Raw genomic sequence first — 26,696 nt, 5'->3', positions numbered from 1 at the left:
TTTTTTTTCCTAAAGCCTGAATAATTATAATTCACATCTTTCCTTGACCTTATTCTTCTCTATCGAGGTAAAGGAAAAGATCAGATGTAAGGGATAAAAACGTGTAAACTTCGAAAATACATGTATTCTCAATCAAATCTAAATTATTATGTCATGGATGATTTAGATGGAGATATAGAATACATTGCAGTGATATAGAATAAATTGCAGATACGTTCTCACTGAACTGAACTGATACTGAACTACCATTGATGATAGAGCACACACACACACACACACACACACACACACACACACACACACACACACACACACACACACACACACACACACACACACACACACACACACACACACACACACAGTTTGTATTTTTGATATAACAAGATGCAAAAATCTGCATTTTAACTTGTGTCTTGTAAAATTGTATCAACACTCACGTTCAGATCTGTATCGTGTACCGCAGTGTAAGCTATTGCATTAACAAATATTGCAATGTAAAATAGTCCAAGTACAATTTAAATACTGATTTAGAATTTCCATATTTCTCTGAACAATTGAAAAAAATACTCTAGTTGACGCAATAAATGAATAAGTGGTTGTAATTTGGTTTCGGAGTACTTCAGCGGTGAGCAAGTTGGTCCGTTTTTGAGCCTGTAGGAAGGGGTGAAAGGTCCCGTATTTAAATTACTTGCGCATGCGCATCGGTGTACAGACGGGACTTTGTCTGCTGCTCGTGTATTTCTTTCTTCATTCTGCCAGCAGCTTCTCGCCGGTGATTTAACTCTGCACATTTCTCACTTAGTTTTTTTTTCTTCTCAGTCCGACAAAGCATAGGAAATGAGTGGGGATTACTCCCATAACAACAACCAGGTAATACAAAGCATGGCTTATCACCTCTCTAAAGTTTGACTCCAGTTAAATCCGATTAATTTATTTGATGGTGTATTATGTGGTTTGGTTGACAGGTTGGCTAACTGTTACCAGAGCTAACTCGCGCTAGCTCGGCATGTTTTGTAGCCATCACATTTGATTGTAAGACTTTGCTAAACAACACTCAGTTATATTTGTTAATTAAAATGATGGCCATGAGAGAACAATGATGTCTAAATATCTCAATCACTGCATCAGTATAAAACGATGTAAGAATAGCTCATTAAGTGAGCTTTGCCTCGGCAGTAAAGGCTAGACACACTTTAGTGCCATGTTACCAGCCAGCGTAGCATGCTAACCCTAGCAGGCTAACCAGCAAGCTAACTACTGCCTCCCTGCCGTCCACCAAGTTTAAAGTTAGTTAGCCGGCTTTCAAGCTAACGCTATCTAAACATGCTTATTTTTTCTACATTTTCAGATTGACTGTGGCCCTCGAAACAACGGTGAGTCCACGATATTGTGTCGACAATACAAAATGATGACTCAAAATTTGACGCGTCTACACAATTTCATAACGTTAGTTCTCAGCAGAGGACAGAAATGGCGACCAGAGACTAAGTCCTCTCCCTCTCTCAAAAGCGCCTATTGTTCAAAAAGAAGGGCTTCAAAAGGCATTTCGGCCATTTATTTACTCTAATGGGTCAATAGTTTTAGTACATTCTGACGTATTTTATGTGTTAACATGATCCGTTTTTCTTTTTAGTGTTCTCAGATGCCACATTTGTTATCTGAAAGTGAGGGTTTGGGGTTTGCGGACTTAGTCTCTACGCCATTTTCTTTTTTCGCTCTAGCGGCCTGGCTCTACTGTAGCACTGAACATGGGCTATGAAGTGCAGATGGCTGTCTGGAAGCGAAACGCGCAGGGACAATACTCGATCCACTCTCCATCGTGCAGGTTTAGATAGGCCTTGCACGTTGTTTCAAGTAAACGTTCTTTCCGAGATGGCGTTTAAATATAAAATAGTTATCCATGGTTTTTAGTAGCATTAGCCATTGAAACCAATCTGGCTACAGTTGCCTTGTGGGGCAAACAGTTTTGTACAGGGCACACATTGAATACAGCATCTATATAGATATTTATAATGTGTCTATGTGTATATATAGTTGGAGGCTTTTCCACGGGATGTCCCTGATCAGAAATTAAGCCCCAATTAACTTTACAAAAAAGTATTCTAGAAATGATTTAAATGTATTTATTGTGTGCCATTGTTTTAATGTGGACGGTGCATTATTCTATACGTTCTATCACTGCCCAGGGCATTCTATAAATACAGCTGTTATAGGGCAAACTAGTTCTGGCTTCAGATGATGGACTTCTTGGACACTGTCATAAACAGTGTATGTCGTTTAATTGAATGCTGAATTTACAAGACGGTTGTCTACGGATAACTGTAATTGATATATTTTAAAGGAGACATATTATGGTGGTTTCACAACAAGTAAACATAGTATTTGAGTTCCAGAAAACATGTTTTTGTAGCCGTTTGCTGGAAATAGCTTTTAGGAAAAAGAAAATCTTGCCTACCGCTATTCCCCTCTGGTTCAGTCCCTTCAGAATTCGCTGTTTCTGGTGTCTGTAGCTTTAATGCAAATGAGCCTCTGCCCATTGACCAATGAGCTGTCGGACCGAACAACTGCATGGAGGAGAAGTTTGCAGACTCCTGGAGCTCTATATCTATATATGATAATATTATGTATGGGTATTTGTATAATATTATATCTAATATCACGGCCAAAAGCTATGTTGGCCTTGGATGTTATTATGAATCATAAAGTCTGCGTCTGACGTCTCTGGCACTTTCACAACAAGTAAAGACTCGTAGTGGGGGTTATCTCGGCTATGTTCTGATTGGAGGCGAGTGGGGAAGTGGGAGGTAATATTCAACTGTGCCCCCCTCCTATGTAGGAGGGGATGTCGAAACTGTCTCACTGTTTTGGTAACGAGGTACTTTCAGAAATGCATATCTCACTCAAAAAATGTACAGACTTTTTTCTAAGTTTGTACGCGCATGTGAGCACCAGAGACCCAAAACAAAACCCGAAATCCCAGGAAAAGGGTTGTTTTCATATGTTCCCCCCCTTTAAGGATCAAGGGGACGGTTTTCCTTAGTCGCGTGTGTTGTGCTGCTAAACCAGCAGCTGTTATCATAGTCTAAATAATCATGTTCTGACTTGAAGTGAGTTCGCTGCATGTGTTCCTCTTTGTTCATAGTAACCTTTTAGAATAGATCACAACATACCAGTAAATGAACTGTCCCTATTATAGTTCCACATTAATCTCAATATTCCACTTCATTAATTTCATCAGTCTTTTAGGTAAGGCATTTCGGCTACCTACCAAACCTAACTTATTTTGTCAGCAATAGTTAGCTAGTAGTTATGTTTAGCTGAAGTATTGAGTATAGATTCATCTGCATGTGTTTTCTGTTTAAGATTGATGGGGCATGATAAGCTCCTCATGTTGTCAGTCTTATTTGGCCATTTCTGTACATCTGAAACCAGAGAAATTGTGCAATCAATGACTGTTTCCTGCTTGCCGTTAGGAGGGTTTTCTTAACCTCTGCTAAACAACAGTTTTTTTTTTAAGTTAAGAAAATGCATAGTTGGCTTTGTTTGCATGTTACAACCTGTCCTACATTGCATATCAGCATCATCAAATGTAGTGACACTAGGGGATGCTGTCTTTCCATAAAAATGGATCTTTGTGGCACAAGCATTTAACCAAATAATTTTGTTGAATGGGGAAAAAGTGGACTTGAATTTGTGAACATTTTGTTTGTCATCTGTGGTTTTATTAGTAGTAGTTTGTATGAAAAAAGGACTCTCCTCCTCTTATTCCTGTATTGTCCCAAAAAATAACGCAATGTGGTAATGAAGAAAAGCTGACGTCCATTTCCTTCATCCTAAGATCCTCACAAACATAAAGAGAAGCACAAAGAACATAAAAACAAGGACCACAAGAAGGACAAGGAACGGGAGAAATCCAAACATGCCATCAGGTAGGGCTGATATCCTATTGGGCAACTACATGATTATGTTGCGTTCTAGCAAATGTTTTTTGTCTGCTGGACCTGCAGGATATATCCTGTGAATACTCATGACTCTCCTCTGATTACCAAGTTTGTCGTTGCGTCATTGGTATTGAATTCCAACCACTCTGTTATCAAAGCAATCGTAATAATCGAAATTGACGTGGTGTTTGAGTTCTGCCTAAAGAGTGTTTTTATGTTGTTTGCCTCTAAAACTCCAGTGACCACAAGGACCCTTCTGATAAGAAGCATAAGGACAAGGAGAAGATGAAGCACAAAGAAGGCAATGCAGACAAACACAAGGACAAACACCGGGACAAGGAGAAGAGGAAGGAGGTAATTATCATACAAATTCAATGTGGCAATCATCGTCGTTCTCTAGACCTGGCTAACTTGCAGGGTTGTTTTTTTTCAAGCTCCATCTACCTGTTATATGTATAATACATTAGGAAACCTTTTCTTAATTGTATTTAAGCTAATGTGTAATTTACTTTCTAACGTGATGCATTTCTTTCATTGGGTAATGGGTGTCCTGATTCAAGCAGGGGTTGACACATTCTAAACAAATATGGGTGACATTATTTGTCGGAATGTCCTTGAAGTACTCTTGTTATTGCAAATTTAACCCAGAGTCAATAGAGTCTAATCGATACGCATCCCTCTGTGTAAAGCCGAAAGGCTCGAAACCATGGTTAGTTTGTATTGTGAGTTGAGTTACATGGTACCACCATAATAATTTTCCCATCTCACTGTGAATCATGCTCTTGGGACTGCAACGGGACTAGAGGATATAGCTAAATGGACTGTGTGCTAATTCAAGATGTACAAAAAATGAGTACTATGAAAATTGGTTTTCCAATAAGAGTGCCTGCTGTGATTAATGACTGAGCTCAAGCAGTAATGTTCCAGCCTTTATTTATATATAAATTCTTGACTATTTCCGTCCTTAATTTTGATCCTCATTTTCAGGTGAAGTCTGCCGACGGCAAGGTCAAAAAAGAAAAGGAGAACGGCTTCTCCAGGTAAAGCTTGAGACATTTCACCGTCCACTGCCTCTAGCGATTGGCACACATCTTTTAAAAGAATGGGAGAGGATTGATTTTCTGGGATGTCTTCTTTTCCAGCCCCGGCCATGTGAAATCTGAGCCCGAGGATGACTTTTACCACTCTCCCAAGCAGGAGAAGACTCTTAAGAGGGAACGTGAAGAGGACTTTGAGTGAGTTTAATCAGTCCACCTTAATGCTGTACTAGCATTGGTGTTTTGTTTTGTCATGTTGGATATGGAAGTTGAACCGAGGGAGCTATTTAGAAAGTTGAATATATTATCAAATATTTTGTTAAATGTCTGGGTTGAAGGTTGGTTTGTTGTTGCCACCCTGGCTAACTGATAGTTTCCTCCTTTTCAGGTCAGAATTCAAGCCCAAGAAGATCAAAATTGAGAACGACAAGGCCAAGGGCAAAAAAAGGAAACAAGAAAATGAAGTAGGAGACATTTACTGTGGTCATGAGTGATTATGCATTTTAGGTTGGATCCCATTGATTAATGCTCCTGCAACCTCTTTTTAAGAACGGGATGTTCCACATGATGCCCTGCTGTTGATACTGCACACTACTCCGGCCCGGGTTGAACGCAGGCTCACGCCCTCCTGTGTCTTTGTTTTCAGGACGTAAAGCCGAAAAAGACTAAAAACAACAAAAAGGGAGAAGTCGCCGACGGCAAGAAAAAGGGCAAGAAGGAGCCGGAGGAGAAGTGGAAGTGGTGAGTTCAAGGACTCGCGTGTCCGTAGTGCGTTTGAGCTTTGCGTTCCATACATGGTGGTGCAGCTGTTTTGCGGCGGGTGGAAGGGTAACTGTGGCGCTGTGACGCCCCCAGGTGGGAGGAGGAGCGCTACACGGACGGTGTTAAATGGCGGTTCCTGGAGCACAAAGGACCCGTGTTCGCGCCCCCCTACGAGGCTCTTCCCGACCACGTCAAGTTCTACTACGACGGTTTGTCTTTTTAATCCCTTTTTTTCTCAACAGTCTTCCCTGTGCGTGTCCATTACCTGATAATCGGTCTGGTGGTTGGCTGTTCACTATGATTTCACATGCGGGGCTGTTGGCTCAAAAAATAAACCTGGCCCAAGCACATGCTCGAGCAAAACCTAATCAACCAGATTGACCAACCGCTGCTTCTCATTTGTTTGTTTATGATTCAGACGGATAACCTCCTGGCTAGGATACCATTGTGTGGGATGTTTGGCCTTGGTAGTTTAAGATATAAAGAGCTTACTGATGGATATTTTGATGTGTTCACCAGGTAAACACATGAAGCTCGCCCCAGCAGCTGAAGAGGTCTCCACCTTCTTTGGTAAAATGCTCGACCATGATTACACCACGAAGGAAGTCTTCCGGAAAAACTTCTTCAAAGACTGGAGAAAGGTAGGAATGAGTGAGGAAGAGAGTATTCACATCTATTGTAGTCTTTAAATAAATATTTTCAAAGGAGTTTTATTTTGGGAATCATACAAGATCAGATTTTAAGAATGCTGTCTTCTGCTGGTCCTCATAGGAAATGAATTCTGAGGAAAAAAGCAAAATCACAGATCTGAAGAAGTGTGACTTCAACGAGATCAACGACTACTTTAAGGCCCAGTCTGAGATCAGGAAGGCCATGTCTAAAGAACAGAAACTGGTGAGCCATGCGTCCCATTAAATGTTGCATTATATTCGTGGTTGTTATAAAATCTATGGCCAACGTCTTCTGCTGTTAACCACTTGTTCTTCTGTGTGGTAGAAAATCAAAGAGGAGAACGAGCGGATCCTGCAGGAGTACGGCTTCTGCCTCATGGACAACCACAAGGAGCGCATCGCTAACTTCCGCATCGAGCCCCCCGGCCTCTTCCGGGGCCGCGGGGACCACCCCAAGATGGGCATGCTGAAGCGCCGCAGCCGTCCGGAGGACATCATCATCAACTGCAGCAAGTGAGTGCCCTTCCCTCACAGGGGAGGACGGGTGGCACATGGAGGGCTTCGTGGTCACTGCAAAAACCATGACTGCTATTGATTGGCCTGATATTGAGATTAGTATTTATCCAACAGATTATCGATTCAATTTGCCAACCATTAGCTGACACCTTGATGACCAGCCGTTCTTTCTTCGCTCAAAGACAATATTGAATGTCAGTTATTATCTAACATTGGCAGAGAAAACATCTGCATAAAATTGAAATTGCGTCACATTGTTTTGTGTTCCATCTAGTATTGACACTCCTCACGCCGAGCATCATCGCAATACTAGTGCTCTTTACGGCAGTGCTTGTGATTCCTATGGCTGCTTATTGCTGAGATTTTAACGGTTTGGAGTTGAAAATAAAGCAGGCGTACAAAGAAGAAAAAATAACATTTTAAATCAAATGATTGACTTAAATCAATTAATTATGAAGACTTAAGTAAATGTAGGCCTTATCATGGTGTGTCAATATTCTGACTTGACGTCTCCCCCCCCCCCCCCCCCCCGTCTGCTCCCCGTAGAGACTCAAAGCACCCCAAGCCTCCCCCCGGGACCAAGTGGAAGGAGGTTCGCCATGACAACAAGGTCACGTGGCTGGTGTCCTGGACGGAGAACATCCAGGGGTCCATCAAGTACATCATGCTGAACCCCAGCTCCAGGATCAAGGTACACACACATCTATTTGTCTAAATTGATGCTGGAAAGGGTTTATATCAGTGAGGGCTTTAACTTCCAGCCCTTCTCAAATGCCTCTTGCACCACATAGCGCTATCTATGAACAACCATTTTGTATATAAATTGGATCTCCTGACCTGTTTTTTCTGCATAACCTTCCGTGATGTGGCACTCTTTGGCTCATTGGCGTGCAACTGCTTCCATTTGTTAATCTCATGTTGGCCTTTTTAAAACCCCTTTTTGATACTGTAATGGTTCTAAATCAGAGTCGTGATTATAAAGCGTCTGTCTGCTTTGTTAGGGGGAGAAGGACTGGCAGAAGTACGAGACGGCGCGTAGATTGAAGAAGTGTGTGGACCGCATCCGGAGCCAGTACCACGAGGACTGGAAGTCCAAGGAGATGAGGATCCGCCAGAGGGCCGTGGCGCTCTACTTCATTGACAAGGTGAAGTCCTGAGTCATGGTGGAAACAAGACCCCAGTGCAGGGGGGTGGACTGACTGTATGGGCCATCTACTGGAGGAATGCGGTCCTGACTGTTTAACTGACGCCCTGCTGTTTTGCCCGTGACCAGCTGGCTCTGAGAGCGGGTAACGAGAAGGAGGAGGGCGAGACGGCGGACACGGTGGGCTGCTGCTCGCTGCGAGTGGAGCACATCAACCTGTACCCCGAGAAGGACGGGCAGGAGTTTGTGGTGGAGTTTGACTTCCTGGGTAAAGACTCCATCCGCTACTACAACAAGGTCCCTGTGGAGAAGAGGGTAAGGATGGTGGATGAGCGCTCTGGAACAATGCGCCCCCTTTTTTTCTTTAGTTTCGGTCTAAAATGTGTCCTTTTGTCTCTCAGGCGTTCAAGAACCTTCAGCTGTTCATGGAGAACAAGGCCACAGAGGATGACCTGTTTGACCGGCTAAACGTGAGTACAGTGCATCACACCATCACGGTCAAATTTAGAGCCAACTCATGAAGGGACATTTGTGTTCCCAGCTTTAAGTATGTAGTGGGGTCTTCATAAAGCATGATGTCTTGTGTGGTGTTTAGAGCATGTTCTCTTCCTCCAGACTTCCATCTTGAACAAGCACCTGCAGGAGCTGATGGACGGACTCACGGCCAAGGTGTTCCGTACCTACAACGCCTCCATCACCCTGCAGCAGCAGCTGAAGGAGCTCACTAGCCGTAAGCACCCACCCATGAATACCGTCTCTGGCAGCAGCCAAGAGAAGCTCTTTTCAGAGCTGTTCAGAGACTTATCTCCAAGCCTAATTCGGTGGAAAACCCGTTTTGGCGAGGCCTTAATTTTACAAGCCTATACCTGGCTGGCAAAAGCTGCCTTTTCATTTGTGGAAGCTGCACATTGCAGGGGGTCTTTAAATGACATGCATAAAAGTTATGAGGCTTTTTGATCTTTTTCCAGCGGATGAAAACATTCCAGCAAAGATCCTATCCTACAACCGGGCCAACAGGGCTGTGGCTATCCTGTGTAACCACCAGAGGGCAGCACCCAAAACCTTTGAGAAGTCTATGCAGACCCTCCAGGGGAAGGTAAGCATCCATCAGTACATCTTGTTCTAAAACGCTAGTGACTGGTCTGTGTTTCCACTCAAGCAGAAATTGTTGATGTTAAGCTTTTTTTTATTGAAATGCTTTGCCCAAACCTTTAACTCCCTCGTTTCTGAAATGAGAAGATATAAGCTTTCAGAATGGATCAGATATATTAGAAATATTCGTATTCACTTATATTGCGTCTAATTTCTTCGTTGTATAATATAAAGCGTGAATTTTCCTGATGTGGGCAGTGATGTGCAGTTGTTTTAAAATGTCCCTGCTTTTAATTATTTTAGATTGACGCAAAGAAGGACCAACTTTCAGACGCCCGGAGAGAGCTGAAGAGCTCCAAAGCGGACGCTAAAGTACGGAGAGACGAGAAGTCCAAAAAGTAAGTGTATCCGAAAGATGTGTAGAGCAGATATTGGAGAAAAAGGACACGCCTCCTTCAGGCAACGCACATGCTCACCTCGCCGCCCTCCTCTTCTATCAGGACGGTGGAGACCAGGAAGAAGGCCATTTCCAGGATAGAGGAGCAGCTGATGAGGATGGAGGTGCAGGCGACCGACCGAGAGGAGAACAAGCAGATTGCACTGGGCACCTCCAAGCTCAACTACCTGGACCCTCGCATCTCTGTGGCCTGGTATGACCCGTTACACCACAGCATTGAGATGACCCCCTCCAGCATGGTGGGCTGTACAGAGTCCCAGAGCTCTGACGGCTCAAAGCTCTAAAAAAAAAACACAATGAATGCTGTGGACCCAAAATGGCTACTCCTCAGGGTGGAAATGGCTGACCCCTTGTGGTTTTCTGTGTCCTCAGGTGTAAGAAATGGGACATCCCCGTGGAGAAGATCTACAACAAGACCCAGCGGGAGAAGTTCGCCTGGGCCCTCGACATGGCCGAGGACGACTATGAATTCTAAGTCAAAAAATGTCTGAGTTTTTACCTAAATGACGCGCTCTTTTAACAGACATCTTGTTTTTAGCTTAAATGACTTTTCACCCGGTGGCCAGACCCGATGAGGGCGAGTGTGTGTGGGTTTGTGTGTACGTGTGGGGTTGGGCGGACGGGAGTGGCCAGACGATGAGGTGGCTTGAGTGCGTCGTGCTGCCTGCTGACCTGAGGCGATACACTCATCATCAGAGCTTCGAGGGTTTCCCTGTGGTCTTTGCGATCCCCATCCTACACTAATGCCCCACCTCGCTCACATGCACACAATGGAAGGGTGGGGGGGAAGGGGGGATCTGGAAATACCTGAACTTTGAACTCTGTGGTCCTTATAGCTACTGTATTCAGCAAAAAAACACATGTGTAATTTTATTTCTGTCTTGTAAGCCCACCCATGTAGTATTAATGAATTCTATATTTTGATAGAAAAAGCTAAATCAGAAATTCCTTAAATACACCCAGGCGCCTTTTTTTTTGGAGGAAATGCAAAACTCTTGTTTTGAAGTGTGCGTGTACGTGTGCAGGAAAGGGATACAACAAAATCAGTGTGGGTGACTATTTAAACTGGATTGTGTTAACATGTAACAACGTGAAATGCTGGGACAGGGCGACGAGATACTGCAACCATGTCGATATTTAACAAGCAGAATGTGAATATTAATTTACAGCCTCTATCAGGGATGTCTTTAAAAAATGTAAATGTGAACTTTTTTTTAACCAATTAAGTTGCCAGCGCCCTCAGTCTGTGCGTAGGCCTGTCTACATTTGATTTGAACTGAAATCATTTTAATGATGACGAGGAAAGAATATCCCTATTCTGTTACTTGAAGATGATATTTTAATGTATTTTAAGTTGGTCAATGGAGATTTTTTTAATTTCTTTCTCCCCTTTCCTGACAAGGTGTTTATGTGAGAAAGATTTCAACTTTGCCAAAAAAAATACCAATCTGTTACAACACAAGGCAGGTTTTTCTAATGATGTTTGACGGAACAGACGCGTAACAGTACATTTGATGTGTGATAGATTTGCGAAACAGGAGGATGATGTTGGTGTCGAACAAAAAAGAAATCAACGTCCTCTCCCTGTACCATGAGGTTCGTCATGGCCCCTGATCATTTGGGTTTCTACGCACCACTGTAGGTTTCCAAATCAATAAAACCCCTACAACTCCAACGTTGGCATTCTGTTTTTTTTTGTTTTTTGTGCTCCATGTAAACGCATGGTTTCTGAGAGCAGGTCTGCCACCCCTAACATGAGGGCCTCAGAGCCCTAAGCTGCATGTTGATTTTGGACTTGATGCCTGGAGGCTTGCTGCCAAAATCCTTCTTGGAGAATATGCATATTTGCTTTAACATCAATCTATAATCTCCTCCCTGTGGAAAATGTACGACTGTTGGAACGAGGACATGCGTAAATTGAAATGTAATGTTGGGTACGGAATCTGAAGTGAGTCAACGTAGAATTCTTCTATTGTTATTTCACACTCCACCTCAGGAAGGATTTCGTATCGTTTGCAAGCATCTGGCCAACCGGTGTCCAAATTCTTGGTGTGTAAATCCACTGTTGATTTTTCATGGGGAAATTGATCTAATCCTCATTTTCATAACCTTTACCCTACATAACATCAACATTTTATTTTATTTGGCAAAGATAACCTCCGTGTGATTATGCTTCCTATGGTAGCGAAAATATTTTAAACTGCAGAGGTGAATTTCTTTTTTAGATAGACGAGGTCGACTTGCCACTAGGGGTCACTATACATTAGTCTCATATTTACCCCAAAAGCTTTGATTGTTTCTACCACCGGCAACCCTTAACTAATTAATATGCAGACAGTTTTTTAAGTGTGAATCTCGCTAGAACTCCGAGTGTAAGAAGATGGGGAGGCGTTAATGCTTGGTGAGTATTCTGTTTATTCTGTAAAGATTCAGAAGTTTAGAAAGGATGATACAACAGTGCTTTATGATCAAGAGTTTTTCATAAAAGATTTAAGTGATCTTAACACCGTAAGTCCAGATTCCATTAGTCTCAAAACCAAAATATTTTTTGTAACATTCGACACAAGTGCATACACTGCTGGTAGGAGAGTGACCTCCAATTTCACTTTGGATGGTATAGCACCGTTCTTAGCTTTTTAGCAGCTCAACAAAGATGCAGCTTAATAGGATTTATGTAGTGAATGTATGTTTTAAAAGAACACAAGAATATTCAGAGGAGGGGAAAAAGCACCTCCAAATTTGGCTCTCTAGCTACCATGATATCTCACTCTGTCATGTCAAGGGGTCAAATTGATTATTTTTGCATTTAACAACATTATTCATTTAGTCAGAAACAATAATTGATACAATTACAGCTTAAACATTTCCAAGTGTACAGAAAGCAGCACAAGTTATTATTTTTCCACAGATATAGACCAACAGTGACTATTGTTGCACGGGCAACTTATTGTTGCACTGACAATCTTTTTTTTTTTTTGGAAAGCGCAGCAGCTGAAAAGCTAGGTGATAGCAAGAAGGTGAAATAAACACATGGACAGAGCTGAGTAAGGCAACTTTAGCGTGACAGGCTTCTCTCCACATTGGGTTTGCAGGGCAGTGTAGTGTATTGATTTTCACAAAACTATCAATATGCTCACTCTGGGGCAGTGTGATTTTAGCATTGCTGTCTTCTTTTCTTTTTTTATAGTGCATTATATGGTTATAGTCTCTTGTGTGTAGCCAACATTTATACAGACCTAAAAAAAACATATTTTGATTGCATCTGGACTTACAGTGAGTATAGGATTGAGTAAATAGAATTTAACAAACAGAGTAACGGAAACAAGTACAATTCAAGGCAGTGCTGAAGTACTGGTTGCTAAAAAAAATAAAGAAGTAAAAAATAAAAGGTTCACAAAGCTAACAAGAACATTTCCTTGACACATCCTTTTTTTCTGTTTGTCCAGTCAGTACAAACCATCTTTTATAGTGCAGTTTTATTCATATATATATATTTATATATAATTCTCCCTCTGCCCAAAACATTATCCGTTGCCATTCTCCTATTTTTTTCCTCTCTTTCGGGTCAGTATGCCAAGTCTAGTGTGCGCGTCTTCTTTCCCTCTTTTGTTTTTTTTCCTTCCGTTAGATCCGTCGCTCCCCCCGGGCCGAGCTCCGTGTTCGCCCCCCGCCCCCCCCCAGCCCACCCCACCCCAACCCCCCCCAACACGACCACAGAGAAGCATGAAAAGGCGTTAAAACATTACAGGACTCAAAAAAGGTGAGAAGTTTCTTTCTTTTGATGATGGCAGGAAGTGATGGCAGGTGGGTGGTGAGAGGGACGGAGGGTGGTGGTGGAGTAGGGGGGGGGGTGTAAGGGAGGAGGAGGAGGAGGAGGAGGAGGAGGAAGAGGAAGAGGGGGATATTCACAGTTACAGTCAGAATCCAACGGTCCAGCTACAATCACTTCTGCTGTCATGATGATCACACACACCAGGGGGGACCGGGCAGCAGGCCGGGCCGACGGGCCCCGCCTCTGGTGGGGGGCCGGCCAGACCCATCACACCTCTAGCAACTCCATCCTCAGGCGATCCCTAGACACACACACACACACACACACACACACACACACACACACACACACACACACACACACACACACACACACACACACACACACACACACACACACACACACACACTAGGTCACATGTCACATACATGAAGTGGTGTAATCTACAGCGAACATTCTCATAATAAATGCGGGAATAATGTGGTGCTTTGTGGATCCAGATGATGACCATTGGAAACAAGCCCCTTTGGAAAATCCATCTTAGCAAAGACAATTGTCATAATTTATTCACCTATATTAGCATGCCCTCAATCTATAATTCAATAGCCCAGACTCCTACTGATCTATAAATAGCTACTCAAACACGGACCTTTGATTGCTTGAATAAGCTGCCTATCTGTATCCATATGCCCTTCCCCTACCTGTTTTACACTGTCAGTCATAACAACTTCCCTGTTCATCAATTCATCACATAACAACCACCACCCTGTTCCTACTGTCAATCAGAATAACCACCCTGTTTATACTGCACATCACAACAACCGCCCTGTTTAACATCGCACTACAATCCCCATGTTCAGTGTACATCAGACCATAAACACCCTGTTCATCATGGGACTCGACCTACAACCACACTGTTTATAATGTGCATCACAACAACCACCCGGTTTTACTGTACTTAACAACTTCATCGTGTGCAAGTGTTTTTATTGTTCAATTCCACAATCTGGCGAAGGACATTCTTGCAACAAGGCTAGGGTCAGGGGCTCATTAACCGGATGAATGTCAGCTAAGATTAACAGCACATATTTTATACTGTACACGATAAAAATCACACAACGAACCGAGAGACAGACGTTGTGACCTACCTGGCCTGGCTGGCATCCGTCTGCTGCTCCATGAAGGACTGGTTGGCCATTGGCTGCGGGTGGTCCTTGACGCTCTCCAACCAAGTGTCCTGCAGGACCCCAGGTGGCACTGATGTCCCGGGCCTCCCTCGGTCCCCGGCCTCTGCGGAGCCCATCAGGCCGAGCAGCGGGGAGTATGCATCCTGCCACACCTCGCGCTGACACAGGTTGATGCCTGCTCCCGCTCCCTCGTTGTGCATGGTCTTGTCTTGCTCCGGGGAATTCCTCCGCACCATCAGTGGGTCCATTGGCGTCTGGCCGTTAGCCTCTCCGCGGGCGTTGGCCTCCTCCGACTCCATTGGCAGGCGCTGGTAGCTCTCCAGCCACTTCCGCTGGCTGTTCTTGTGGATGTAGCGGCTGTCGCTGAACCAACGCACCACCTCTGACTTGGGCAGGCCAGTCATGATGCTTAGGTCCTCGTACTGCTGGCTGCTGGGCCAGGGTGTGCCGCAGAACACTTGCCGGAGGATGTGCACCTGGTGAGGGGTCATATTGCCCCAGGGGGATGGAAAGGACGGCTGTGATAGGGGACTGTCGAATGTAACTGGGTTCATTGTTAAAGGCGCAAAAATATCCATATCTGACTTAGGCTCCAGGTCGTTCATCTTCTGTTTCTTCAGGTTGATCTGGATGGGATCGAACTTCACCTCTGGACAGCACGGGTCCTGCTCAGGGGGGTCGTCCTTGATGAGTTGCTGCAGGATCGACATGCCTTTGATGGGGAAGTCCTTGGTGAACGGGCCCTCCTCCAGAGGCGACAGGCTGCTGCAGCTCTTGGTAATGACAGTGGTGCTGGTGCTTTCGTTTGGGGAGTTGCTGGTTGCATGGTTGGGGAAGTCGGGAACACTGTCGTTACCTGTAGTGCTGGGGCAATCACTACTTATACTGCCGTTTTTGGTGTGTTGGTTCGTATAGTTATTGCAGTCGCCATTAGGCTTTGTGAACCGGGACTGCTCGTGTTGAGTCATAGTGCTGTTGTTGTTATAGGTGTTGCAGGGGATGTCAGTTATGCTGGTGTTATTCACAATCACTTTACTCTTGGTAGTGGCACCACCTTCCATCTCCATGGGTATAGTGTCCATTTTGACGTGCGTGTTGCTGCCGTGCTCCTCATTATTGCTCGTGTTGTTAGAGCAGGTAACCATTCCGTTAGTGGGGCTGTTGCCGTTCACGTGCTTCTTTTTTCCAGTTTCCCCGCCGTTACTACAACTGGAATAACTGCTGATGCTGCTGCTACTGCTGCAACTGCTGCTGCTACTGCTGCGACTGCTGCTAGTGCTACTGACGCAGACACTGCCTCCAGCCATGTCCAGGCCATTGTTCTTAGTTGGCTCAAGCGGTGGTAGGTGGGTGTTCTTGCTCAGCACCTGCGCCGTTCTAACAACAGATGGAAACTTTGGGGGGTAGGCTGGAGCAGAGTAGGTGACCCTCGTGACCTTGGGGTTGGTGGACATGTTAGCTTGTGTGGTAATGACCCCGGTGGATCGATTCCTTAAACTGCCGAAGGGGATATTGGGCATGGGGTAGTGTGGTCCTACTGGGCCCAATAGGGCAGGCTGGGAGGTGACGGTGCGGTGGGTGACCATGTGACTGGCATGCTGTGGCACTACCGGCTGCTTCTGCTGTGGCTGGCCCTGGAAAACAGTGTTGAACATCTTCCTCCTGGCCTCTTCAATCTCCTCAGGAGACCAGCTGATACCCTGCTTGAGCCGCTGGGCGGTGAACCACAACTTGATCTGCTCCTCTGGGAACTCTGAGACCACCGTCAGATAGCAGAGCTCTGCTTTGGTCGGATAGGGGAACTTGCCAAAGGATGTCTTCAGGAAGCTGCTGGTGTCCATGGCGGCATGGTAGGTCGGGATGCTGCTTAGAGGGATCATCACCTTTGGAAGGTCTTTAAAGGAATTGGAGGAATGGGAGGAGTAAAGGGGAGGCGTCTGCTGGTGAAAGACTTGATTGGACGTCGTCGTGGTCACGCGGGTGACGGTAGTCCTCGACATAGCTGGGGCACCAGAAACATTGAGAGCCCCGTTTTGGAGTTCAGGCACATTTGTCAGCATGTTGAGGTCTACATCCTTTCCAGTGTCTATCTTTCGTACCTCCACAGTGTGGGAAACCACTATCTTTTTGTGCTCTCCCTTGGTTTTCATCATCTTTGCAATGGGTGTTTTGGTGAGAGACAGCCCAGACTCTCTGTAGTCTTCCCCACTTTCAGTGAAGAGACTTTGCTCCACGGTGGTCAACCCGTCCCTCTTGTTGACTTGGAGGGAGGCTGTGATGGAGCCTTGCATTATTCCTCTGTGGGCCTTAGCGTTATGCAGAGCCAGGGCCTCAAAACGCACAACTGATACCCCGCAGTTGAGGCAGTAGAAGGTGGGCTGTGCTCTGAAGTCTATGTGGCAATTATGCATGTGGTCCAGAAAGTAGTTCAGGTCTCTGGACTCAAACCGACAGTTTGAGCAACTGTACGTGCCCCCTTTCTGTCCCCTGTTGATTTCGGGTGGTTTGGGGGACGTGTGTTGGTTGTGGCCGGACCCGTCTCCAGAGATGCTGAGTATGCTATCTTCTGGGATTGTGGGCAGGAGATCTGGCAGGCAGCCCATTATGATCTCCTCACGCATGTGCTTGGATTTGGATGGTATCATGCAGGGCACAGTGGACTTCCTCTTGCTAGCCATGGTGCAGTGCTGTGTGTTGTGTGTGTGAGTGACTGGTTGAAGGTCCGGTCTGATGGAAACAGAGGGCGGGTGGATAGTGGAGAGGTCAAACAGAGGTTTAGTGTCATGGAGCAGTTAATATGACATCACAGTGTTGCTTCATGATGGCCGGTCCGCCTCTTTAGGATTTCTGGTCCATGGACAAGTTTGCCTTTGTAGACTGCTGGAAACCTAGGACATAAGAGATTTAAAATGAAAAAGAGATTGTCAAAAAGATTTAGCAGATCAATTTCATTCAAATTAGTGCATAACTCGTCTCCCAGTCAAGCTTGGCGATTTCCCCAAATTTGGAAATACAGAGGAAATAATGAAAGTTCATTGTTGTTAGTTAAGACATGTTCTGGGGCGTGGATTCCGGCCCATGGGACCATTATCTGATATTAAAAGATAAATCATGAAAACAATTCTTCAGAGCATCAATATTTTTAGGGAGACAGTGTTTACATGTATTATGTCCACAAGAATTGTGAAAGGCTTCACTAAATATCTCACTGCAGCATGTCCACATGTCTCATTAGTCCCATATCAGACACTCTGCCTTAATGGAGGATTGTAACAGATGGCCTGGTAGATTTCTGTTATATCCTTGGATCCTCATTGCTAACCACTTCTAGAACTATCTTGAATATGGCCTTTTGAATTTGACTAAAGTATAAGATTCCGTCAAAGTAAATTAGGTTCCGTTGTTGTTCTTAATCATAGTACATTAGGACTCATTAATTACTGAAGGAACGAGTCATTTCATTATTTCCATGAAGGACTGCCGAGTTCATCCTTCAGAAGTGTTGAGATGTAATTTAGAAAAATGTTAATTGTCCACACCAAGAAGTGTTCAAGGAGAAGCTAACAATGCGATTAAGTACCGTCACCTGCCTTGCTGCACATATTCTGAGATCCCGACTGAGTTGAAGTGTTTTGTTCATTTGACTCTGTCGGTGCCAGATGTGTCCAACGCTGCCAGCAACGTGACATTGTGATGAGCAACCAAAGGAAAAGTGAAAATATATTCATAACTGTTTTTAGGCTTAGTGTTCCACTACAGACACGTTATTAATTAAAATCATTAGAAAACGTTTCATGAAATTTTTGAAGGTATGTTAGGAGTTTGTGTCAAATGCAAATGAGAATCCTGACAGGGGAATTAATAAAAAATTAGTGAATGTTTATCACTGAAATACACTGGGTCAACCTGACCGGCTTTTTGGATATTTCTGAAAAGCAAACATATGATAGTTTGTATGTATGACAACAACCTACCCTTGTATGACTATTGGTCAAGTGCGTGCAGATACACATTCAAGCATTCTATAACTGTGAGTGTGTACTTACTGGGAAATTGCTTCGCACAATCATGTGCTTCACATTAAGGCCAGCGACTATGCTGCCAAGATTGGATCCCAGCCACATTTAAAATTTGACAGAGGCTATATTGTACAATCCAATCATGACGCAGTGCAAAGAACCCTATGGGTGCATCATATGATTAGTACCTGACCCAGATAGTCATGTCGGTAGCATGTTCTAATAAATTGCATGTAGTATGAGGATTCTTGCCTACATGCCTATACAGTCTGAGGACTCAATACAATATTTGACTCTTTAAGCATTGAAGATGATATCTAAGCTGCCTGTCCCATCGTAATAACACTGGTGGTTGGAGGATAGTGAGAAAGTGTGTTCACAGTGCTCAACTCTTCATAAAGGTCCCACTGGAAACAAGTAATATCATATCTAATAGAGATTTTTATGGCTCTGGCCAAGGCAAAGTTCATATCTGCCCAGTGATTGTTTATCATTGGTAAAGATATCCATTGTTATCTTCCCATACGATACAGTATGCGAAACATGTTGCCTGGAAAAATATAATAAAACATATGCAAGTCAGAGCTCTCATTTCAATGCCCTTTCGGTGAACTCCCGACACACACTGCACAAACACACACACTCACGCACACACTTCCTTTTTACCGTTCCCCAGCTTTGTGAGACCCGCAAATGTTTTTTTGTTTGACACACAGCTGAAAACGTCTCTCGCTCAGTCATTAGTGATCCATATCATTTAGCCTGCCGCTTTCCGTGGAAAACCCATAATTTAGAGCCTGTTTATGCTGCGCTTTTAGCACACCTTAACCTTTCATGCTGGATTATGGAGATGGCGCAGTGTTTAAACGGCACATACTCGTGACCGATTGTATGTCTCACAGCATTAGCACATGTGCAAAAAGTGGACTTTAATACATAGGCGTTTAGCAGTCCTGCCGTGCACTCTCACCAGAGCCGACTCACTGGTGAATAAAAGATGAACAACCTGTTCCAGGACGAACGTAAAATCTAAATGAAAGAACCAGCTAATAGGACACGCTGATCTCCAGACAGACTGCAAGGTATCCTTGATAACCTCATTCCTTTTCAGACCTTTAGACCAAAAAAAACGGTAACCAAACACAACAAACAGGAACAGCAACTCCAACAACGACAACAAAAAAACTAGGTCAGGAGCATCTTATGCACTAATCCTAGTTCAGTGCACGCAGACGTGTGCATGTGCTGTATGTTACGCCGCTGGAGAGGTCATGATACTCTCCCGTTCTCTCCACAACAGCGCACTCGATTAACCCCTGGTGAGGACAAGGGGTTCACAGAGTTTGTTCCACTGAACTAAAAGGGATTTTGGAAGGCTGTCCTCACGCAAGAGAGGCATCTGATCATGCACATCCAAAACATCTGTGTGAGAGACCTTTGTTATGCTTTTCCATTCGAGAGACTCTTTTTCTGTATGGGGAGATTGGTCCTCGTTTGGTGTCCTTGTTGATGTGGTTGCCGCTTGCATTTTCTATTGTTCATTCTTAAACAAATAATGTTGTCTGTTTTTCTTTTCCTTCTTTTCTTAAAATGGCAGAACAGTATAAGTCGCAAGATGTTTGGACATAGCTGAAATGGGGGGGAAAATTATGCTGCAGAGATGGCAATTTCGGTCAAGGCAATTTGCCTTGTCTGGTGTACTATCCTACAGCGGGCCCAGGGGGATTCTCCGTGACAGGACAGACAACGGCGAAAAACCCGCCTTGCTGCATGTGAAACCTCCAAAGAACCAGTCACATTTTTTTGCTTGGAAACTTATGTAAAAAAACAACAAAAAAAACAGGTCACCGATCAAAAGAATGGGCTGCTTTATCTGGCGAGGGAGACGTGCGATCAGACACAAGACAAGGGCCTTGCAGATGGAGAGCCATTGAAAGGAGCTTTCTGAAAAGCCCGTCCTCGTGTTTCAGCCGGCGAGCTAGACAATGTTGAGACGATGGCAGTCACTGGTGTGTCGTATGTCCCCGCGCCGGCCCTGCCAGCGGCTGCTTGGCATACATGGAAAGAAAAGCGCGGTTTCTTTCTCACATGAGCGGACGAGGATTGAAAAAGCAATAAGGTGATGGACCGCAGACAGACTTCTCTCCACTTCCGGGAGCCACGAGGGGCCAACGGGGATGTGTGTTAACGACCACCCAATACAAAATAAACAACCATTTTTTGGGGTGTATAAACCTGGTTATATTACACGCGTCCCACTCCCTCGCTACCCTCTTGTCTTATTTTATGTCACAGTGATTTGTTTTACCATGAGGTTTCCCTCTCGCACCCTTTAAACATTTCCCTAACAACATTATATTTACATCTCATTAATAATTGATCACTTGCTCCACAGTTTTAAATTACAAACAGTGCGCTGCTCCTCTTTCAATAAATCAATTTCAAACATGAAAAAGGCACTTCGTTCCTTTCATCGCCACATAAATTGCTTCAGTAATTATAGTATTTATAAAAAAAAAAAACATCTCCAATTTGAAGTGGGCTACTACAAAATGGAAGGCAGAGGCGCGCTGTGGGGCGGTCGCTGGAAATTACTATTCAATCAACAAACACCTCCAGTGAAATCAGAAAAAAAACCCACCGATGTGTTGGGGGTCACCTACAGCGGACACGAACGCCACAGCGATTGGGCCATTTGTCTTGGGGCTCGTCGCAGAAATAGGTGAGTAGAATGGAAGGAAAAGGAAGGACAAAGGAATAGGAAGTGAAGACAGTTAGGAGTGAATTGAGGAGGGGGGGGGGGGGGGGTGACTGATGATAATGACACGCAGCGCCATTTCAATATTCCAGGCGCACACACTCACACACACACACGCACGTACACACACACACACACGCACAAACACACACACACACACACACACACACACACACACACACACACACACACACACACACACACACACACACACACACACACACACACACACACACACACACACACACACACACACACACACACGCACACACACACTTCAAGCCTCCCCTGAATAATATTTAACACCTGCACCATTTTGAAATCTTAAATCTTTGAAGTAAAGAATCTGCTTCAGGTCCCTTGATGTCGGAAATGGAAACCAGACGAATGAAAAAAACGCCAGTGATATCATTATTATTATTAATATTACACCGTTTAGTTCCAATATTTGAGAATGTTGTTCAATATCAATTTGTATTTTTTTTTGTATTGTATAAAATCCACTGCCATGATGGCTGAGAGGCAGCGTAGCTAGGGGGAACTCACGTCCGATATATTTAAATTATCCCCAAATCTGTCGAGGGAGAGAATTCTTCTGCCAAGCATCCATTAAATAGATTAACGTCATGTGAGAGGATCAGCTGGACACCCGAATAGGAGCCAGAAACAGATAGCAATTACTGGGGAATTACACAGTGAAGCGGACTTGAAACAACATGTCCTTTACAAAAGTGGGATCCGGCCTCGGCAACTCTGAGTGGCACGCGTTTTTTCCGGGGGGTATTTTATTTGGGTTTTTTGGCTGGTCCTGTCCACTGCGGAGACGTGGGTGTCTCCTGGGTCCCGTCTCACCGGCCGCATGGAGAGCAAGTTGTGTGTTTTGTGGGCTGGGGATGGGGAGGGGGGGCCATCTTTGGTCCGGTGGGGTACGCTGGCTGGCCATGAAGGAACAAACGGTGGCAGGGAACAATCAAGAGTCATCATGGGGTCGCTAGCCTCTGCGCTAATACAGCCTCCCACTACACACACACCCATGCCCCAAACACTGCTGCCAATCTTCCTCGGTAAGTGCTGTTAATATGTTTGTGTGTGTCTATGTGCAGTCCATATGCGTATGTGTGTTTGAGTGTATGTATGTGTGTGTACTTTGCAAGAGTGTGTGTATATGTGTGTGTGTGTGTGTCTATTTGTGTGTGTGTGTGTGTGTGTGTGTGTGTGTGTGTGTGTGTGTGTCTATTTGTGTCTGTGTGTGTGTGTGTGTGTGTGTTCGGTACGTGTGTGCGGTAGGAATGCGTGTATGTATGTATGTGTGTGTATGTGTGGGTCTATGTGTATGTTTGTGGTCAGTGGGTGTGAATGTGTGTGTGTCTATGTGTATCTGTGTGTGCGTGTCCCCTGCTTGGGTCGCAGGTGTTGTCAGACGTCTTCAACCTCCTCAACATACACCCCTCCCTCCCTCCCTGGTCTCGCTCCCTGGCCGCCCACCCCGGCTCTACCTCCATGCCTGCAGTCCCGTCCGCTGGGAGACCAGTCGGCGGTGCCACTCATGTGTTAAAATCGCCATGGCAACCCCTCTCTTCCCCCACAACACTACACACAGAAGGGCCACTCGCCCACACCCACCCAACCTCAAGACACACGGGCGCACACGCACACACTAACACCCACATAAGGAGGCAAGGTACACACACACGCACGCACACACACACACACACACACACACACACACACACACACACACACACACACACACACACACACACACACACACACACAGTCTGACTCAAGGTACAGACACACAAATACACACACACATGCAATTCCTAAGGCTGAGTCCAGTGCAGGACAAAACTTAATCCACATGGGCCTGGCAGACATCTTTAAACAAGTGCATTCATGGTTTAGTCTGTTTTCACATCACTTGGTTGAGGTCAATGGGGACTTTTATTTTCTAGACACAGAAACATGCCGTATTCCTCTGTTGCCTTGGTGTTTATGGCACCGGATTTGCGTTCCCGGGCGTGCATTGTATACGACGGCAAACCGCCGTTCACTAACAAACAGCCGGAAAAAAAACGTACAGAGAGAAAAACCTGAAACATAATCGGAGGGAAGAAAGCGCCATATTATATAGAATAAAAGAAGGAGGTGCCGACCGTGAGTGTAAATCAGGACAGAGGTCCGGGCGCCACATCTCGACGCATCTCTCCTGAAGCCCTGTGTCGTCTCCTATTAAAGCCAGCGCCATTGAAAACCTACATTGTTCCCCTAACCCTACTGTGGCCCTGATGAATGACAGACAAATAAACCTTGGTGCACGCTGGGGAAGAAGAAAACACTGACTCATGCATCCCTTTTTTCACCACTTTTGGGTAAATAAGTCCTTCAGTTCTGTCGCCAAGACTACAGGCATTGATTTGGCAACTTAAAAAAAATAAAAAGAAAGCAAGAAAGAAAGATGGCGCCGCGCGGCACGTTGCTCCTCGGTCCATCCCTAAGATGGCTGACACCAGAGGCTCTTTTTTCAACTGCCAGAACTTGGTAAATGCCAGCTCCTGCTGACCTGAACCTTTTTGTGCACTAAAGTGGCCGTTGCTCATGAGCCCCTTGCCCTCTCTTCTCTCCATGGTGTGAGCATTGGGAGGCTTCTTTCAGGGTTGAAACTGCGCACACACGCCAAAGCCTGTATGAGAAGAGGCAAACCTCTGGATTTGATATGTACTACTATGCGAGGGGAACGAAGCAAATACCAAGCCAAAACTAAAAGTAAATGTGTGTGTAAAATTACATTTCTTCTGTCTTTTGTTTGTTCTATTTACAAAAGGCAAATAAGGACAACGGGTGAAGTATTCTGCTCGGAACAGGAGACATTTCATGGATGTTTTGTTCGAAAACAGCCAGGAAATTGATGTGGCTGGCATTACAGTTGATTTTCCTCCCAACTTGAGGAATGTTATACACTTGATGTCAGCTTAAACAGCAAATCACGACCACATGACCTTCCTCTGTCTCCCTCCCTGACAGGAGAGCAGTGGTGAACCGTCGGGGGCCACAACACAATGCCGGCCCTGCCGGCGTCTCTCTGCGCCGGAACGCTGAGATCCTTAAAGTACAGTATGGTGTAAGTGCAGCAGCACAGGGCAAAGTATGCTGCCGGTGCCTTTTTATATTTGCAGAGGTGAGTGGGCCCACCGGACCCATTACCCTGTATCTGTGTATACAAACCCTCTGTGTTTTGGCCATAACTAAAACTGTGAGCTGTTCCTAATTGCAGAGAGTGAGGGATGAAAGGCAATATGCGTGGCCTCATTAGAACAGTTCCGGGAAGGGGGGTGGGGTGGAGGGGCAGGGTGCGGTGGAGGGAAGGCAGGAGAGGGGGGGGCGGGGGGGGGGAGCGTTCCCAGGCACCCACAAAGGCGATTGACATTCCCCCAGTGCAGCACCGGCTTTCGTTCAGGAGAGAAGCCCCTCCACAGGCACCTTACTCCCTGGACCCAAAGCGGGAGAGCCCGGCTCAGTTCAGGCTTGGCAAGTGACAGAACCCCCCCCCCCCCATCCTCCCCCTTTGTTGTGTCTGCAATCACACCTGCAGAGTGAAGAATGTGAATGAAGCAGGGATATGCTTGTGTTGTGTGGATTACACAGAGCTTGCACCAGCACATTAAAGCTGAGATATATTCTGTTAGGACACTCCTGGCAACAGGGGAGTTGCCAGAAAATTGACAAAAAGAAATGTGGTATATGTGGTAATTGTCAGGTCTCAAATGGACCATATATAAGTCACAGGGTTATTACAAATGAAAAGGGCTGCTGTTCTTGCTGCTTGGCCAATACGGGTTTTTTTGGTGACAGATGTTTTGGACACAGGACCCACACATGGCAACATTAGTCAGCAAAGAGGTCCCTCCCCTCAGGGGAAAGGGAGACACATGGCAATCATCGTTACACCAACATGTCATGTATGTTCATACAGTACATGTTGCTAAAAATACATTGGACTGCGTGAGCACGAGTAATATTATATCATCATTACTCAGAAAAGGGGTTTTCAGACAGAGGTGAATTTGTAACCATTATGCAGCCGATATAGACAACGTTGTTTAGAGGGAATTTTTATGGTATGTATTATGAGGAGCCGCGACAAGCCTTAAAAGAAGAGGAGGAAATGAAATAGTTTTGTACGTGGTGATAAGGGCCTGCCTAACTGCTCTAGAAAAAAAAATGATTTGTTAGGGAGTTAAAAATCAATAGGAATTCATAATAGTATTTAGTATGCAGATACGATTCGTGGACCCAGACTAAATTAATCTGACGATGACTATGGCTACTATTTGAAGTTTGTATTTTTTCAGAAGCGAAAGTCCTCACTTTAAGGCAAAAGGAAACATTCGCCGCGTTGGTTAATAAAATAAGGAGATACGTCACATTCTATAGCGTGCGAGAGCGCAAACGAGTCGATGAATACATTCTTCTCGTAAGTGTAGCAAACTGGCGCGTTAACCCGTTCACTTCGCACGGCTGTGGGCAAACACTGTCTCTCAGCTTACTTCTCACCACAGATCGGCTACTCTAGCAAAGATAAAGCCTAATGAATATTCCCCAAAAAAATCCTTACTCCGCACACCCTCCACCCCCCACCTACTGTCGCCATTTTATACATTGGCGACTTGATATAAACTGCCTAGACTACAGCACCATATAACATGCAAAAGCGAGGCATTAGTTTCTGGCCACAACTTGGTATCGCACACCCGTAATAACAAGTATGACCGTTGGATTGTTACATATTATTCTTACCTTAATGGTTGGCCCGGGAGACGGAATCCGACATTAATATATAAATGAATAATATTAGATTAGCTCCCTTCGTTCAGCTTTGAGAGGAGGGGGTGGGATGTCTCCTCAAGTGAACCCGGTGAACTGGCGTGAACTCGCTAGTGACCACATGCAAGGTACATTACCTATCCTGGTACACAGTATGGACAGCAAACAACTATGGTCGGCGGCGCAGGACGAGGCAGCCAAAATTATAGCGAGTGTATTTCCTATGAACACGTGATTCAAAGCGTCACCCAAAATCCAAAAGCCCTTTCATCTAAATTTTGGAAAGGGCGGGGAGGGGACGGGGATTGTAAGGGGGAGGGAGGGTGATACGTACATTGGGCACAGGCACATTTGGGTATGTTGTTAGGGTAAGGTCTCGGAGCGTCTACGTATACAATGGCGCCACGGAGAGGGCTAAACGGGTGAAATATATGGCGAGGGATTTTGGTTTTTACTGTATCCACCACACGCTTTGGGAACCCTAATGTATTTTTTATGTAAACATTGTGAGGC

At 44.9% G+C, this 26,696-nt stretch overlaps 2 protein-coding genes across 3 annotated transcripts; one reads left to right on the top strand and one right to left on the bottom strand.

The window, feature by feature from the left end:
• The first annotated feature begins 714 nt into the window (after positions 1–714).
• On the top strand, positions 715–11,210 carry top1a (DNA topoisomerase Ia). The gene is made up of 21 exons (XM_056605615.1): positions 715–873; positions 1,352–1,376; positions 3,842–3,932; positions 4,184–4,298; positions 4,932–4,984; positions 5,087–5,179; positions 5,370–5,445; positions 5,628–5,722; positions 5,837–5,952; positions 6,263–6,384; positions 6,515–6,637; positions 6,740–6,927; positions 7,477–7,621; positions 7,932–8,075; positions 8,204–8,389; positions 8,476–8,544; positions 8,690–8,804; positions 9,043–9,170; positions 9,470–9,564; positions 9,667–9,816; positions 9,996–11,210. The coding sequence occupies exons 1-21, from the start codon at positions 841–843 to the stop codon at positions 10,096–10,098; spliced, it is 2,265 nt and encodes a 754-aa protein (XP_056461590.1). The 5' UTR covers positions 715–840; the 3' UTR covers positions 10,099–11,210.
• A 2,120-nt stretch (positions 11,211–13,330) lies between these two features.
• Positions 13,331–26,475, bottom strand: zhx3a (zinc fingers and homeoboxes 3a). Of its 2 annotated transcripts, XM_056606318.1 has the most exons (3): positions 26,157–26,475; positions 14,544–17,470; positions 13,331–13,696 (listed from the first exon to the last, which is right to left on the bottom strand). In XM_056606318.1, exons 2-3 carry the CDS (start codon positions 17,258–17,260, stop codon positions 13,663–13,665), a joined length of 2,751 nt encoding a protein of 916 aa, XP_056462293.1. In that variant the 5' UTR covers positions 17,261–17,470; positions 26,157–26,475; the 3' UTR covers positions 13,331–13,662. The 2 variants fall into 2 exon arrangements, with proteins under 2 accessions (XP_056462293.1, XP_056462294.1); XM_056606319.1 differs by lacking the exon at positions 13,331–13,696 and having other exon boundaries at positions 14,540–17,470.
• Positions 26,476–26,696: the final 221 nt, after the last annotated feature.

Source organism: Gadus chalcogrammus, chromosome 13, assembly GCF_026213295.1.
Source record: "Gadus chalcogrammus isolate NIFS_2021 chromosome 13, NIFS_Gcha_1.0, whole genome shotgun sequence".
NCBI classification, from domain to species: domain Eukaryota; kingdom Metazoa; phylum Chordata; class Actinopteri; order Gadiformes; family Gadidae; genus Gadus; species Gadus chalcogrammus.
Note: the sequence above shows the minus strand (reverse complement) of the source record. Positions and strands in the feature narration are given on the sequence as shown.

What these genes read in the sequence shown, in the direction of transcription:
- top1a (XM_056605615.1), top strand. Translation starts at nt 841, where the DNA reads ATGAGTGGGGATTACTCCCATAACAACAACCAG. An exon ending in CCGGAGGAGAAGTGGAAGTG is followed by an intron (nt 5,723 to 5,836) that starts GTGAGTTCAAGG and finishes TGACGCCCCCAG; the next exon opens with GTGGGAGGAGGAGCGCTACA. An exon ending in TGCAGACCCTCCAGGGGAAG is followed by an intron (nt 9,171 to 9,469) that starts GTAAGCATCCAT and finishes TAATTATTTTAG; the next exon opens with ATTGACGCAAAGAAGGACCA.
- zhx3a (XM_056606318.1), bottom strand. Translation starts at nt 17,260, where the DNA reads ATGGCTAGCAAGAGGAAGTCCACTGTGCCCTGCATGATACCATCCAAA. An exon ending in ACGGATGCCAGCCAGGCCAG is followed by an intron (nt 13,697 to 14,543) that starts GTAGGTCACAAC and finishes GTGTGTGTCTAG; the next exon opens with GGATCGCCTGAGGATGGAGT.